This window comes from Aythya fuligula, chromosome 8 (genome assembly GCF_009819795.1).
Source record: "Aythya fuligula isolate bAytFul2 chromosome 8, bAytFul2.pri, whole genome shotgun sequence".
NCBI lineage: Eukaryota > Metazoa > Chordata > Aves > Anseriformes > Anatidae > Aythya > Aythya fuligula.
This window is the reverse complement of record NC_045566.1, coordinates 31,461,297-31,475,708: the sequence shown is the minus strand read 5'-3', so window position 1 is coordinate 31,475,708 and position 14,412 is coordinate 31,461,297. Positions and strand designations below refer to the sequence as shown.

The 14,412-nt window shown below is 35.2% G+C and overlaps 1 protein-coding gene across 4 annotated transcripts in view; it reads left to right on the top strand.

Annotated features, from left to right (window-relative positions):
* Positions 1-14,412, top strand: part of BTBD8 (BTB domain containing 8) — a 41,263-nt gene that overhangs the window by 22,254 nt on the left and 4,597 nt on the right. For 2 of the 4 annotated variants that reach the window (XM_032192162.1, XM_032192161.1), the window contains 7 exons: positions 754-883; positions 3,490-3,551; positions 4,648-5,260; positions 5,443-5,533; positions 6,107-6,240; positions 7,430-9,775; positions 11,131-12,050. In XM_032192162.1, coding sequence (XP_032048053.1) covers positions 754-883; positions 3,490-3,551; positions 4,648-5,260; positions 5,443-5,533; positions 6,107-6,240; positions 7,430-9,775; positions 11,131-11,600 — 3,846 coding nt within the window. In that variant the 3' untranslated portion in view covers positions 11,601-12,050. Of the gene's footprint in view, positions 1-753; positions 884-3,489; positions 3,552-4,647; positions 5,261-5,442; positions 5,534-6,106; positions 6,241-7,429; positions 9,776-11,130; positions 12,051-14,412 lie in introns of those variants that run through there. The other 2 variants (XR_004253532.1, XM_032192160.1) reach the window with 2 other exon arrangements.

The following is a 14,412-nucleotide window of genomic DNA, read 5'->3' as shown; positions in this document are numbered from 1 at the left end:
TAATTACCTGAAACCTAAAGGGGAAGAGCGTTTAATTCTCTATTTCTCTATATATCTAACCCCCTTCCACATTTTCTAAAAGTCACAGCTACATCTGGGTTTAAGACTCTCCTCTGAAGCAAGGGCTGCCCAATCTAGTGAGCGTGTGTTGGACTGGTGGGAAGTATCAGTCTGCGTGTATGTAACATGGCATGTATCCCACAGTCTAAATAATGAATAAAGATATTTAAGCTGTGGTTGACTGTAATGCTGGGGATAATTCATGAATAATATGACATACTGATTAAAATCTGGAATGATACTACAAGCAAAGAATGAAAAATAAATGCAAAATGAATTACTGCAATCTGGTGCTATTGTAGGTCTTCTTGGTAAAAGCAATGAAAATTTAATCAGATACATTATTTTTCCCTAGAGTATTTGACCTTGCTGTGACACAGCTGACAGTGAAGAGCTATTAAGGGGTTCATTTAAAAAAAAAAATAGGAAAAAGGAGGAGGAAAAAAAAAGGAATGCAGTGTTTTCTAGTGCTTTAGTATGCCTTGGAGTGATTTGATATCAAAGCATTATAAAAATTACCATGGTGGGCAATAATCTTTCAAAAACAGCATCCCCATCTACCAGGCCATTATAAAATATAAGTGATGACATCATTGATCTAGCTTAGGGAGTAAGTAGATTCTGCAAGGAATAATGACTGGTTGCTATGACAATCTGCCTCTCGCCAGCTGCTGATTTGTTACTTGAACACAGGGTTTTACGTGCAAGATCCAGGCTCTGCGTGATAAGCTCTGGGTCTTCCTGGTTCAGTCTTTTTATGCTGTTCGTCACACAGAAAGCTGGAAGCTGATGAGACCAGACCATCAACAGAAAATACAAGCAGGTATGCCTGGCATCAATTTTAGAATTAGAATTTAGCATTAGAATTTTTTAGCAATCTGTTTAGCAGATAAAATGTAGGTGGTACTGTAGAGCCAGATACAAATTAAAGCACAATTTGTAGGTTTCTGAAACAGTAGGTTTCTGAAATGGTATTTTAGAATAGATGCATGCTTAGCTAGTTTCAAACGTGGAAATCAGTAAGTCTTTTTCTACGAAGTCTCCCCTCCTTTTATTTTTAGGAGAGCATGTCACAGAAACCAGAGGTGGGTATGCTGATTCTCCCCTTGTTTACAGCTACTCTAAGTCATTTAAAATACTGCAGTAGGATTAATAGACCTTTTCTGTCTCATTTTTAAGGAGATAAGCACTGTGGAAATGTTAAATTTACATAAAGTAGATTACCCATTCTATGAATTCAGTTTCTATCCTTTATCATTTTCTACATAATGTATAAATAGTTTGTCTCTTGTGTAATGCTTATCTCAGGCTCCGTGAGTAAATGCAGCTAGCTTGACTTCACAGTTGATTGGTATTGTGATCCTGTGTATGCTACTGCAGAAAGCCCCTAAGGAGCTGCACTGTGCTCTAAAAATGTGGACAGGCAGCCCTTCCAACAAAAAGGAGTTTTTGTTCTGAGCCTTTCTTTGTGCTGAAGTACACAAGTATTCTGCGGCTGCGAACTGATGATGGAGTTGTGGCTGAATACTGGCTGTGACAGTACAGTGTAAGACTTGTATAAAATGAAAGCATTTTGATTCAAAGAAGGTAAACGTTTCAGTGTTCTTTTTGTTAAGGACATTTGGGGTTAGACCATGCTAGTTACAGAGCTGTTCATGCCTGTAGGCTGATGATAATTTTATTCTAGAATTGCACGCTGAGGTAAAGATGCGGTGTCAGTCTTTATAAGCATGATTTAAGGGTGTAGCCCACTAACATCTCGCTGCTAAATCTGCATGAAACAGGTTTGTGATTATTTTCTGGACCGTGAAGTTTTTCAGAGGCTAAGGAGCTGGCTTCAGAAACCAGAGGATTTTTGTTTGTTTGTTGGGGAGGTGTTTTTAGTATGCTTATCTCCTTATTGTACATAATGTTTGGGCTGTTTTGCACCAGTGCTTTCAATACAAAAATGAATACTTAAGACTGAGGTGTGCCTTAGTTGTCCAAACTGCATCATGACAGACATTGTTTTGTTTTTCTCTAAATTAAACCCTAAGTCAGAGTTAGTATACAGTTTATTTGTAAACAACCAATCTGAAATGTTCCCATGCATTATCTGTTTTTAATTACAGGCAAAGCAATCACACAATACTGGTAGACAAATTTTAATCTTCAGGTGAAATTTGTCTTAGATCATTTAAATCAACTTTCATCTTAAAAGATTTCGGGGGGGGGAAGGGGCATCTTTTAGAGATTTAGCCTATCTAGAATTGGAACACTGTAACAGAAGGAAGAGGAAAAATGCCAAAAGAAGAAATGATATGGTGTGGGTTTTTTTTTTTTTTTTTTTTTCAATCGCAGCATGTCATGTGTTTTTTTAGGCTCAAGTTTAAATGGCTTTTATCTTAATATGTACTATTGTGCAGAGTCATTGCTGCAAAAAGGGATAGGTCCCTGGTGTGCCATTTCCAGTATATCTTTTCTTGTTTGATTTTTACAGAAATATATTTAAGAAATCTTCAATAAGAATTCAGCAGATTTTTTGTTTCATTGTTATAAATAGATACATTTTTATATATGTACAAATACTGTCAGAACAAGAGGAACTGAATGCTTAATTTTAACTACATTTTTTATAAAACCTCTTTTTCAGTTGAAACATTAATTAAAAAAAAAAAAAGAAACCTTATTGATTCTATGTCTGTATAGTGTCTATACATATTTTTTTATATTCTACAAGCACAATTAATTCAAAAGCTTCATTGAAAAATGCTTCTCTACCAGAGTAGAACAGTCAAGAAAAAAAAAAAAAAAAAAAAAGAGGCATTCACTGCCTGAAAATTTCACATGACAATCACAGGGATAACTCTCATGATGTTAAGCTGCATGCTGTCTAAAGAGGCACTGTGCAGTACATTTAGATATTTTGGCTTTACCATGTTTGAAAACTAATTTAATTTACCTTTCTGTAATCAACCTCCTGTTTAAATATTATAAGAACTTAATCTATAAATTACAGTATGTCACATTAAAGTCATTAGTACTCTAAATCTGAAGGTCTGTCTTTTTTTGTAAATTTTTGTATACACTTTCCAAAGTCTCAGTGTATTTCAAGCTTTAAGTAAGGTAAGCTTGGATCAACAAAAGTGTCTTACTATGAAAATGGGGAAATGAGTTAAAGTAAGAGTTTAAAAAAAAAAAAAAAAAAAAAAAAAACTTGCTTGTGGCCATGTGACCTCATAACAAATATCACAATTTTTATTCCAAATATAAAGCTGTTTCTCCTCTTAACATTTGCCACATCACCAAAATTAGCCTTCTTAAAAAAATTAAAGGACTCAAAGAATCACTTCCTGATTTCAAAAGATGCTAATTGAGTAGGCTGACTTTTTTTTTCTGTCTCCCTTCTTATCTGCTAAATATTAAAGAAAGTGCTTTTCCTCTTTACAGCTGCATTTGACAAGGGTGATGACCGAAGACTTGGCAAAAAACCTGTATTCACTAGTTCTCAGGTAAACCTTCATATCTGAGCATTAAAAGTATTCGAAAGCTTGTGAACATAATTATTTTTGTCATTCGTCTTATATTCAATGTTAATTTGTCACATTAATTAATGCAACTTCCTTTTGAAAAATTTGTATTCTCTTGAACTCTTATTTCTGCAGAATCAGTGATGTCCCTTACTGGAAATATTTTAGGACTCATCCTATGCTCTACTACATTTTCAAACAGATGAGCTCAAATAAAAGATTGGAATTTGTGTTCAGAATCTCACATTCCCTTGTTGCTACGTAATGAAACAGATCTGTTTCCCAGAGCAAATGGTTTGCTACTGAGCTAACGAATCTCTACTATTATCACAAGCCATGGCAGTAGTGAGTCTGTTATGCTCCCTGCCATCAAAATTATGTTTTAATGCCCTGAACAGCAACACCTCTGTTGAAATTCATGCTCAAAATTAGGTTACTATTTAGTAGAAAACTAGTGTGGGTTTCATATGATTTGATGGTCATGGATACATTGCAATTACACAAAGATTCTATTTTATGTACTTAATTCTCCATATTTCAGAATATCTTTACCTAAGAGAGAGAATAGTTATCATCACTTATCTGATGGATATACTTTGGTAATGGCTTTAAAAAAACAACACATTTCAAATTAATTTTTATGTTTCTAATAATTCAGAGTCTTTATTTCTCATTGGAAAATAGGCATATGTAGCTCAAAAAAAAGTTTCCTTCCCTCAGCGGACACTAGCTATACATAACAGAAAAAAATGTCTAAAGTAAAAGTGTGACTCTGCTTGTATATTTCTATATCCTCTATATAGAGCAGCATTTTGCAAGACAAAAAAATAAACTGGGCACTCTAGATTTTTTTCTGGTACTTTTGTAAGCCAGCAATCTGAGCTGAAAATAAAATTTTTAAAAATTATATCAATGCTGAAACTTGATGTTTTAGATTCATGTACTACCTAATAAATAGCTGTGTTTCAGTAGTTACAGATTGTGTGTGTGTGTATATATATATATACACATACACATATACATGCACGTATACTATATATATGGTCTTCTGTTTTCTTTTTCTGATTTTCTTTTCTAGCTAAATAAATCTGGTACTGAATCTGTTGGTGTAAGGAATACTTCTTGGACAGAACACAGCAAGAAAGATTGTGGAAGAGATTCTTCCACTAATCAGGATAAAATGAAATCTGATGGATTAGGAGCATCTGGACATGCATCAAGCACCAACAGAAACACTGCCAACAAGACTTCAAAGCATGAGGATACAAAGGGAAAAGATAGCAAAAAAACTGTTTCCAAAATTACTAAAGATTCAAAAACTGGGGAAAAAACTGCTTCACCAAAGGCTAGAGCTGTCATCAAAACAAAAATAGAAAATAACGGAAATACAAAGGCTGAAAGCATGCCTACCAAGCAAGATGCTGAAAAGACATCTGCAAGTGGCAAAGGATTAAAGAACCACGAAGGAAAAATCACAGGTGCCAGGCCTAAAGTGCTGACTGTAACTGCAAGTGTGCAAATCAAAACTAAACCATTGAAAAAATACACAGGGAAGGAATCTCCATCCATAGTGACTGTGGCAGGAACATCCAGCAAGTTAACAAACTCGAGCACAGATATCCAGACTGCCAGCAAACAGGCAGAAGAACCCAAAGAGGATAAATTGGTAGAAGAAGGAAAAAAACGTGCTGGTAATTTACTTATTTATTTTTAAAAAGTCTATCATCAATGAGAGTCATATGTTAAAAATTTTTACATGTTTAGCAGCTATGCAGTATGCAGTTTTCATAGCTGACTGTCACGTAGTAGAATTTTTCAGTACTTTATATGCAATGCATTTTCCCTTATAATTAACTTTGAATTTATTTCACAGCAGTAATAACAAAGTCTTCTTTGAAGACCTCAGATGGAGTCACCAACAAAAAAAAAAAGACTGAGCTTGAGGCTAATGCCACAACAAGCAGGTATGTCAATAATATGCTTTTTTAGTTTCTACGGATGCATGCTTGCGAAATCTTTTTTTCAGTTTAACTATTAAATTTACCGTTAAACCAACATGTTACTTCTAACCTGAGTATCTTTCATAATGATTGTCTATTACATGTTATTCTAAAAAAAAAAAAAAAATTGTTACTGGAAACACTTTGGATTTCATGTTGGATTGTTTCATGCTAATCATTTGAACATTGTTGTCGGTCATTCAGAACGCTGCACGCTTGGAACGGTTAATGACTGCACAAGGTGTTGTAAACTTAGTATTTCTGGGATCGCTTAGAGTGAGCTGCAAAAACAATACACAGAAAGACAGTTGAAACCCTGTGAAAATATGACAGCGGTCACTTATATAGGGGTGTGTGTGCACCTATATACATACATAGGTGTATATTTTCTTTCCACAAAAGTACATGGTTTAGGTTGGATTTTCAATGTTTATATATATGTGTGTACATTAAAACAGATATATTTCTTGTTCAAATGTAATCAAATATTGCTAGGTCTTATGCTTGAAAATAATGCATATAATAATTTCTTTGCAGTCTAACAAAAAAGTCAACTGGAAAAGGGTGCAATGAACAAAATGCACAAGCTGTTCTAAAGAAAAAAGGGCATGTGAGTAGCCCTACACAGCAAAAGGCTCAGAACACACCTACCAATTCCCCCAAAAATCAAGGTAAAGTTTCCAGTGGTAATGAAACAGTCCTGCATTGTTTTTGCAAAAACTTGATGGGTGGGTTTTTTTGGTTTTGTTTGTTTGGCTGGTTGTTTTTTTGTTTGTGTGTTTTTTTTGATTTGTGCAAGCATTGGCAAAATCTTCTGAACAATTTTATTTTCCATATTTCACTATTGGTGACAACACTAAACTGTAAAATGTAAATGAATAGCTATTTCAAAATATTTAGAGATGGCCTTCTCCGCCAATTGGCGTTTTCTTCTGTTATCTGCTTCACCGACTCTTTTATTTGCTAATAGCTCACATTTCTGCACTTAAAACTATGACTGAGTTCAATAGAAATCCTGTAGGTCAAGCGCTTACAATATACATCAAAGATCCAGACTGCAGACTGTTTCAAGAACTTTCAAGAACAAAGCAAACTTTATGCCTTCCTTTTTTGTTGATTGCCTCCCTAGTAGTTGTTCTGCTGATGCTGACCTACCCCCATGAACTAATATTCAATTTTGACAGCTGTTCAGAGGAATTGTGGGAAATGACATCATAGAGCACAGAGAGGAAAAAGCTTTATGAAAATATGACATGTTAAGGATGGAGCTCTTTCTAATCCCTTTTGGATCTAGCACTTACTGAGGGTGGGGTGGGAAAGAACGTTCCAGTTGCTTTATCTTATATGCATTATGATACAGAAACCACTGGTCCTGTCAATTTATGGTCATTAGAGATCTTGCAGTATGATCAGACAGAGCAGTGATGTTCATTCTGGTATTCTAATCACATTACTAGTAATGCAATTAGTTTGTACCTCCTGTCATTTCCTCTACAATATAAATTGAATACAGTACCCATCGCTTCCTGTGCTAACTGCTGTGCGGTGTTTTTATGCACTACTACATAGCTGCTGCTTTCTACTCCACTGATGACTACTTTGGTGACAGGTCAAATTCCTTCAGGTATAGTCTACAAGGTGCTTTCGTTCCAAAGATGGTATGTAAATGCAGGATGGCATTTTCATCTTGTTTGTATTTAAGATCTCAACTTTTGATTCTTTAACAAGCTTTAAATCCCGTAGTTGAATGAAAAGTTGAGTAATCTGTTTCTCAATACAAATGCACACTAACCTAAATTCAGTGCATATACATAGACTAAAATCTATAGTCTTTATGTCTGTTTGTTCACTGTTTGTTAGGACCTATGGTGGAATCACCAAAGTCATTGAAATCAGGAATGTCTCCAAAACATAATGAAGAAAAAAATGTGGTACAGCACCTGGTTCAGACAGCACTCCCAGAAAAACTTCCTTCGGCCAAGAAGAAGAGTGTTAAGCAGTCTCAAACACCTGTAACAAAAGCTGCTGCAAAAACACTAACACCCAAAACTCAGACTCCATCAAAGCATGGTGAGATTATGAATAATAAAGACCCAAAACTGAAAACAGCTGGGCAATCTGTATTAAAATCTCAGTCCTCTACCCCAAAACATTCAAGGAGTGAATCTCCTGTTGTCCAGAAGAATATGCACGCCTCAGAGCACAGAAGTCCTGGACAGAAACTTGAAAAAAATATGGCCGATGCTGTGGCAGTTCAGCTTCATGAAAATAATGAATGCAGTTCTGCAAAGCAAAGTGAATTTCTAAAAGCTATGATGGAAGGTAGCAGAGAAGATCAATCCTGCCAACCTGATAAACAAAAACTATTGGATCCTCCTGAAAATGAGGAATACAAATCACAATCTAAATCTTTGCCTCTGATTATAGAAGAAACTCTTTCTAAATTGCATGTTTCAGTGCAAAATGAAATGGAAGTAAGACAAATCTGTGGAGATCAGGCTGCAATTCAACAGAATAAAGACAGAAAGACAGATGATAATACTGCTGAATTTCACTGTCAAGCGCAGTCTACCAGTGATGGATACTCAGACTTTTCCAAGGAAACCAATCAAAAGGCTACTGCTTCAGGAAAACTGGTAGAACATTCAAAAGAAACAACAGTCTGTATCAAACAAAGTGATAAATTAAGCAGCGATATGGGTCTCAACTGTGGTGAAAATACTTTACTGAGCTTTTCCGAAAGGATAACCAATAAAGATGTAACACCATCTCCTCAGGTTCATATGGAGGGATTTCTTTCAGCTGATGAGTTGTGTGATACACCAGCCCTGACTGAATACAAGTCAGTTACAGTAGCTTTAGATGATGTTTCCAAATGTTCCACAGAAGGAGTAAGGGACAAATGTGCACATCATTACACAGAAGGTATTGATCCAATGGAAATGCCGGAAAACCAAGAAAATGCAGAAATTCCCTTTGTGGACCACTGGAGTACTGGCGTGCTAGATCCAAAAGAGAGTCCCGAATCAGATACTGGCAGTGCCACCACATCCTCTGATGATATAAAACCAAGATCAGAAGATTATGATGCTGGAGGCTCTCAGGATGATGAAGGATCCAATGAAAGAGGGATTTCTAAATGCAGCACTATGTTATGCCACGATTTTCTTGGAAGAAGCAGCAGTGACACTAGCACACCTGAAGAATTAAAAATTTATGACAGCAGCCTAAGAATAGAAGTAAAAATGAAAAAAGAAGGTTCTGATCTCTTCCGTGTTAATTCAACAAGTGATGATGAAATACCAAGGAAAAAAAATGAAATTTGGTCCCATCAGGGAAGCACAAGGACCAATACTAAAGAAACTGAAAATTCTGCTTTTGGCAATGCACAGTTTACTCAGGAAGCAGACCAAGTTTCTTCTTCTGCTGATGAAACAGAAGATGACAGATCTGAAGCAGAAAATGCTGCAGAAAACATTCCTCCATCAAATGTTCCCACTCAACAGTTCCAAGGAATTGATAATTTAGCTTTTGAAGATGCAACAGAAAATGATAATGCAAGACAAGAGTTTTCTAAAACTAAAAATTTCAAGCGATCTGTTTTACTTTCAGTAGATGAATGTGAAGAACTGGGATCTGATGATAGAGCAGAAACTCATCCTTCACATCAGCATTCAATAGATTTTCTTACTCCTTCAGATGTATTTGACAGTGTTTCTCAAGAGCACCATGAAAAGACTTTTTATTCAAGATACTCATTGGAAATTGAAGATGGATTCCTGGATTGCAAACAGCCTAAGGATAGAGACAACAGACTGGAAAAAAGTGAAAGTTGTCTCCTACCTCTTCATGGCACTGAAGTGCCAGGAAAGGAGAATCAAGGTACATCAATGACTGAACAAAATTGCCCAGAGAAAGTATATTCAGAGGCTAGTCCATGTCCAGGGGAAAATAAAAAAATAAATATAAAGAATGAGGTGGCTATTGAGTTTCAGCAGTGCAATAAATACCTAGACAATGATGCAAAATCTCAAGAAAGACCATGTCATTTGGATCTTCATCAAAGAGAAACAAATGCTGATATGCAAAAGAGCAACTCTGCAAAACCTGTAGAAGCCAGTAAGAATCAGGTACTGACTCAGGAAGGTCAAGTGAGAGACAGTCAACCAGCACCTACTGAATTCGCTAATACTGATTTACTTCCAGGTAATGTACAGAAATAGAAACGTTCAGTCATTCAAGAGCAAATTACTAGGGAAAGCTTTGGCAATTTGCCTGGGATTGAATACTAAACTGAAGTAATTTTGGCGGAAATTATATTAAATTTAAGTATTTTTAAGTATTTCACTATGGTAAAGAATGATTGTCTGATATATCCATAAATACCATGCTGTTCAATGAGAAATTTAACTACTACAGGAAAAGATTTAAATGTAATGCTAGAATAAAGATTGGATGCAGTTTTTTGTACCTAAGTTATTTTTGATCCAATCTAACACTGACAGCATCAACTTTTGATGGAAACTTAGTATTTGTTTTGTCTGCTTGACAACATATAGTGTGTCTGAATGGGATGTGCAATAACTACAGTAATCACCTTAACTAAAGCACACTGAACCGTTTACCTGAACAGCTATATGTATTACCGTTGTTATTTATTTATTTATTTATTTATATATTATACACAAACTTGGGGCCTTCTCCTATTGAATATAACTGAATATTTGCCATATACGTCAGTGGGAGCAGGTTTGAACTCTGATTTAGAGGTTGTGAGATGTATAAAATTCTAAATTTTACCAGTAAAAACTTATTTCCTAAAAGAGAGATTATACTTAGAACTAATGCTTATTCACAGAAGAGTTCTAACTTCTTTGATGTGGCTAGATGAATACTTGTCTAGTTGTTTTGTGTTTTGTCTTTATACCAATAATTCAGTCTGTTTTTCCCATCAAAAATATACAATAGTGTTATCAACTATTGTGTATTCAAGAGCAATGAAATGCTGATGACGATCTATGTTCAACCAAACCATATAACACAAAGACAACAAAAGTTGTACTATTTTATTTTTTAAGTTTTGTTTGCCCTTGCCTGCAGCTGCCATTGCATGTGCAGTGTAGAAATAAGCCTGTGGATGAAGTATTTTGTCTTTAATTCTTTTCTAAGCTGTCATGGCTTAAGTCACCATACAGAAATCATTCTCTATTAATTCCCTCCATGCACCTCCTGCTCTAAATTTAATTTATGTAGTAAATGAGAAATTTCATGTGCATTAAATGTGTATTTACATTGTCATTTTCTGTATCAGAAACTTAATTATGGAGGTTATTGTTAATTACCAGTGGTGATTGCTGCTTTAACTTGATTTATAAACCATACTTCGTTTTTTATATAGGAAATAAATGCCTAAAATTTTGTCAATTTTGTATAACCCTCCATCATCCCCTTTTTAACCTGGTTGGATTATCCTTCCTGAATGATTTAAATTTGTTCTACACAGCCCTGAGGGGAGGATCACCTGCAATTTTTACATTGTACAGTATTGTGAATTATTTCAGGAGACATAGATGATTATGACACAATGGCACAAACCTGCGTGTTTGAGCACCGGCCTTCAAAAACCCTTTCTCCAATATATGAGATGGATGTTGGAGAAGCAATTGAGCAGAGGATGGATTCAGAAACAGCAGTTCTAGATGTGGATCTTGAAGATCAGCAGTTTGCAGAACAGGATTGGACTCTTCTCAGGCAACTGTTATCTGAGCAGGACTCAAATATAGGTTTCAAAAACTCTGTTCCTGAAGACCTTAACTTAGCACAATGTCTCATCAATCAGACACTGTTTCTGGCACGAGATGGTTCGAATCCTCAGGGTACATCACAAGTCGACACATTCAGTAGGTGGACTGAACTTATGTCTCCACTTGATGACTCTTCAGCAAGCATTACAGTGGCAAGCTTTTCATCTGAAGACTGTTCTTCCCCTCAAGGGGAATGGACAATTCTTGAACTGGAAACTCATCATTAAGGTGATCAAATGTTTGCAACTCACTCCAATCCATTCCCAAATCTATTTTTGATGCGTTGTTTCCATACAATAATGAAATACTGCATCAGTCAAGAACAAGCAATTCTTGGTACTGAGGCAATCTTTCTGATATAATGAGGTAAATATGTTAATTTATAATCTAGATTTAATTGCAAGTACAATTATTTTTCAAGACTTAAATGTATGTCTTTTCTAAAATGAATTTTGAGCATGTATTTTCTGGAACTGTTAGAAAAATTAGATGACCTGAAAGGAAGATCTCAGTTTCCTCTCTCCTTTTATCTTCCTTTTGCCATTTAATAGTCCCGTTGAGCAAGACTTTAAAGATGACTGCACAATTAGTAGAGTTATTCCCTCCTTTTTTTCTCTCTTTCTCTATATGGTGACTCAATTTTACAACAATAAAGATTCAGAATGGTTGTGTCGAAAGGTCATGTCTGCCCGAAATTTGTGTTCACAGGAAAGGTTCCAATCTGAATCCCCTTTGGGCTTTATTAATATGAGCAGCTTGTTTCATCTGTTTCATCCACATTTGATTTTTTTTTTGTATTTTTTTTGTTTACAAGTTTTCAATAAATTTTTTAAATATAAGTCTTAAGAGGCTCTGTGCTCTAGGAAGGGCATTGTTTCTTGAAAATGCACGTATTTAAGTAAATATTTTTAATGGCATAGTACGTTAATTCAGAAGAGTTAGGAGAATACTGTTCCTGTTTTAAAAGAGTATGTCTGATATTTCTAAAAGTGTATCTCAGTCTGAAGTCCTGGTAGAAATAATCTAGTCACTCATATCAGAAGTCTGACTTTGTCTAGAACTAGCTTTGTGTTTCACTTCCTTACAGTTGCACCCTGTAACTTCTGACACTACCTGAGGCATAGCTAGATTCTCAGAGATTCAGTTTTGTTTATTCTCATAAATACTACATTTGGGGGGGGGGGGGTAACAAAATTATTGTATCTCTCTACTGTAGCTTCTATCCAGAGACTAAATGCCAACATAACCATTCTTCTGTGAGCAGAATGAGATAGGACATCCTTCTCAGTACTGCTCATTCTGTTGCTTCTAGATGTGAATTTGGGCATAGAGGGGATGGTTTATTGTCTCTTCTGAATTGATAGGGGAAGAGGGGAGTGAGAAATTATTCATTGTTCTTACAAAGACAGAATTCTTCCTGAAGCACAGAGGGTTTTTTTCCCTGCAGGGGTTACCCCCTCTAAAATTCCTGCAGTAAGGAAATGATAGGGCTTGTCATTCACGCAGTTCAAAATCTAAAGAAGTATTCTACCTCCTCTTAGTCATTAACAGCCTTTTACTGCCATACAGCACTTATAACTTTTTCTTTTTTTTTTTTTTTTTTTTTTTTTTTAAATATAAAGCAGAACTTTAGCTGACTTTAACAATGATAATACAGTCAGTTTTGCAGACTTTTGCAGAACTCTGGCAGGGCACCTTAATTTTCTGTAGGAACTTCATTTATTTTTTATCAATAGTCAGAAACTCTCATTGTGTTGAAATATGAAGTTGCCCTAACACATTACTAAAGTTGTCATAAGGTCATAACTTGTGTTTGGACTTGACAAAATAAAGGGCTCTAAGGCAAAACATTTACTCAAGAAAGCCACTTTTTTGAACTTCTGTTACAGAAGTAAAAGTGACATTTTATTTTCCCCAAAGTAAATTGAGGAGGAATTGTATTACTTTCTTTAATATCAAGAAAGGGGGGAAAAAAAAATAAAACCCTCCTCTCTCTTCCTGTCAATGAAGGACTCAGAACCCATGCAAGAAAGGTATTCAATCTTATAGTAACTTTTCCTGTAGTCTTCTTAGCTTTTATCAGCATTAATATTCTGTGATATTAAAATTCATAGTATTTTAAATATAATATGTTGTATATAGCCAAGCCTTTATTATTGAAGGAGTTAGGAGAACCTTTAGATGTGCAAGTCATCAAGAAAACAGCTTTTACTTTCAAGGTCACAAGCAAGGGCATTAACTTCTGAATCAAAAAAAAAAAAAAAAACCTAGAAGTGTGTTTTTTTTTCTCAACTTCTGTGCAAAATGTGGTCATAAAAGATGATTAAAATACCATTTAATCAACTTTAAAATCCTGGTTGATGCCCCTGGTGGACATTCAAATGTTAAATGAAATGATGGAAAGAAGATAAAGGATTAGGAAAAGTGACAAAGTGAAAGAAAGGTTCCCCTTGTCTATTTTTTGCTTTACCCATATTTTTAACTTACGGAATTAAAAAAATAACTGAAAACCAGCACACAAAGTTTCACACTTTGCATATTGAGATATAATCATGTTACTGAGCTGTATTTTTATTTACTTTTCCAGCTGTTGTATAACAATTAAATCAGATTCTCTCTTCAAATACCCACTGATGTTATAATTCCTGTAATAGTTTTGCAGCAGACCAATGATTAGGATTTGGTGTATTGTTCAATTGATGCATATGTAACAATAGAATTCAGCTTCCCACAGCCACAGACTCTCTGTAGAAGTAGCAAGAACAAAAAGCGGTATTGTTTTTAATTCACATTACCAGACTGCCTGTGAGTCTTAATCAGACCAGCATCCCACTGGCTAGACACTGTACAAACACAGAACAAAAACGAAGGCTTCCCAGTGTGGCTATAATCCAAGTTAAGGCAAAAGATTTATTTATTTATTTTTTTTAAAAAAAGGATGCAAAAGTAAAATGAGAGTCAATATTAGTTCAGCCGATCAGCAATAGTTTCAGTGCACCATCAGTTTAAATGGTTGTGTTTTTTTTTTTTTTTTCTCTG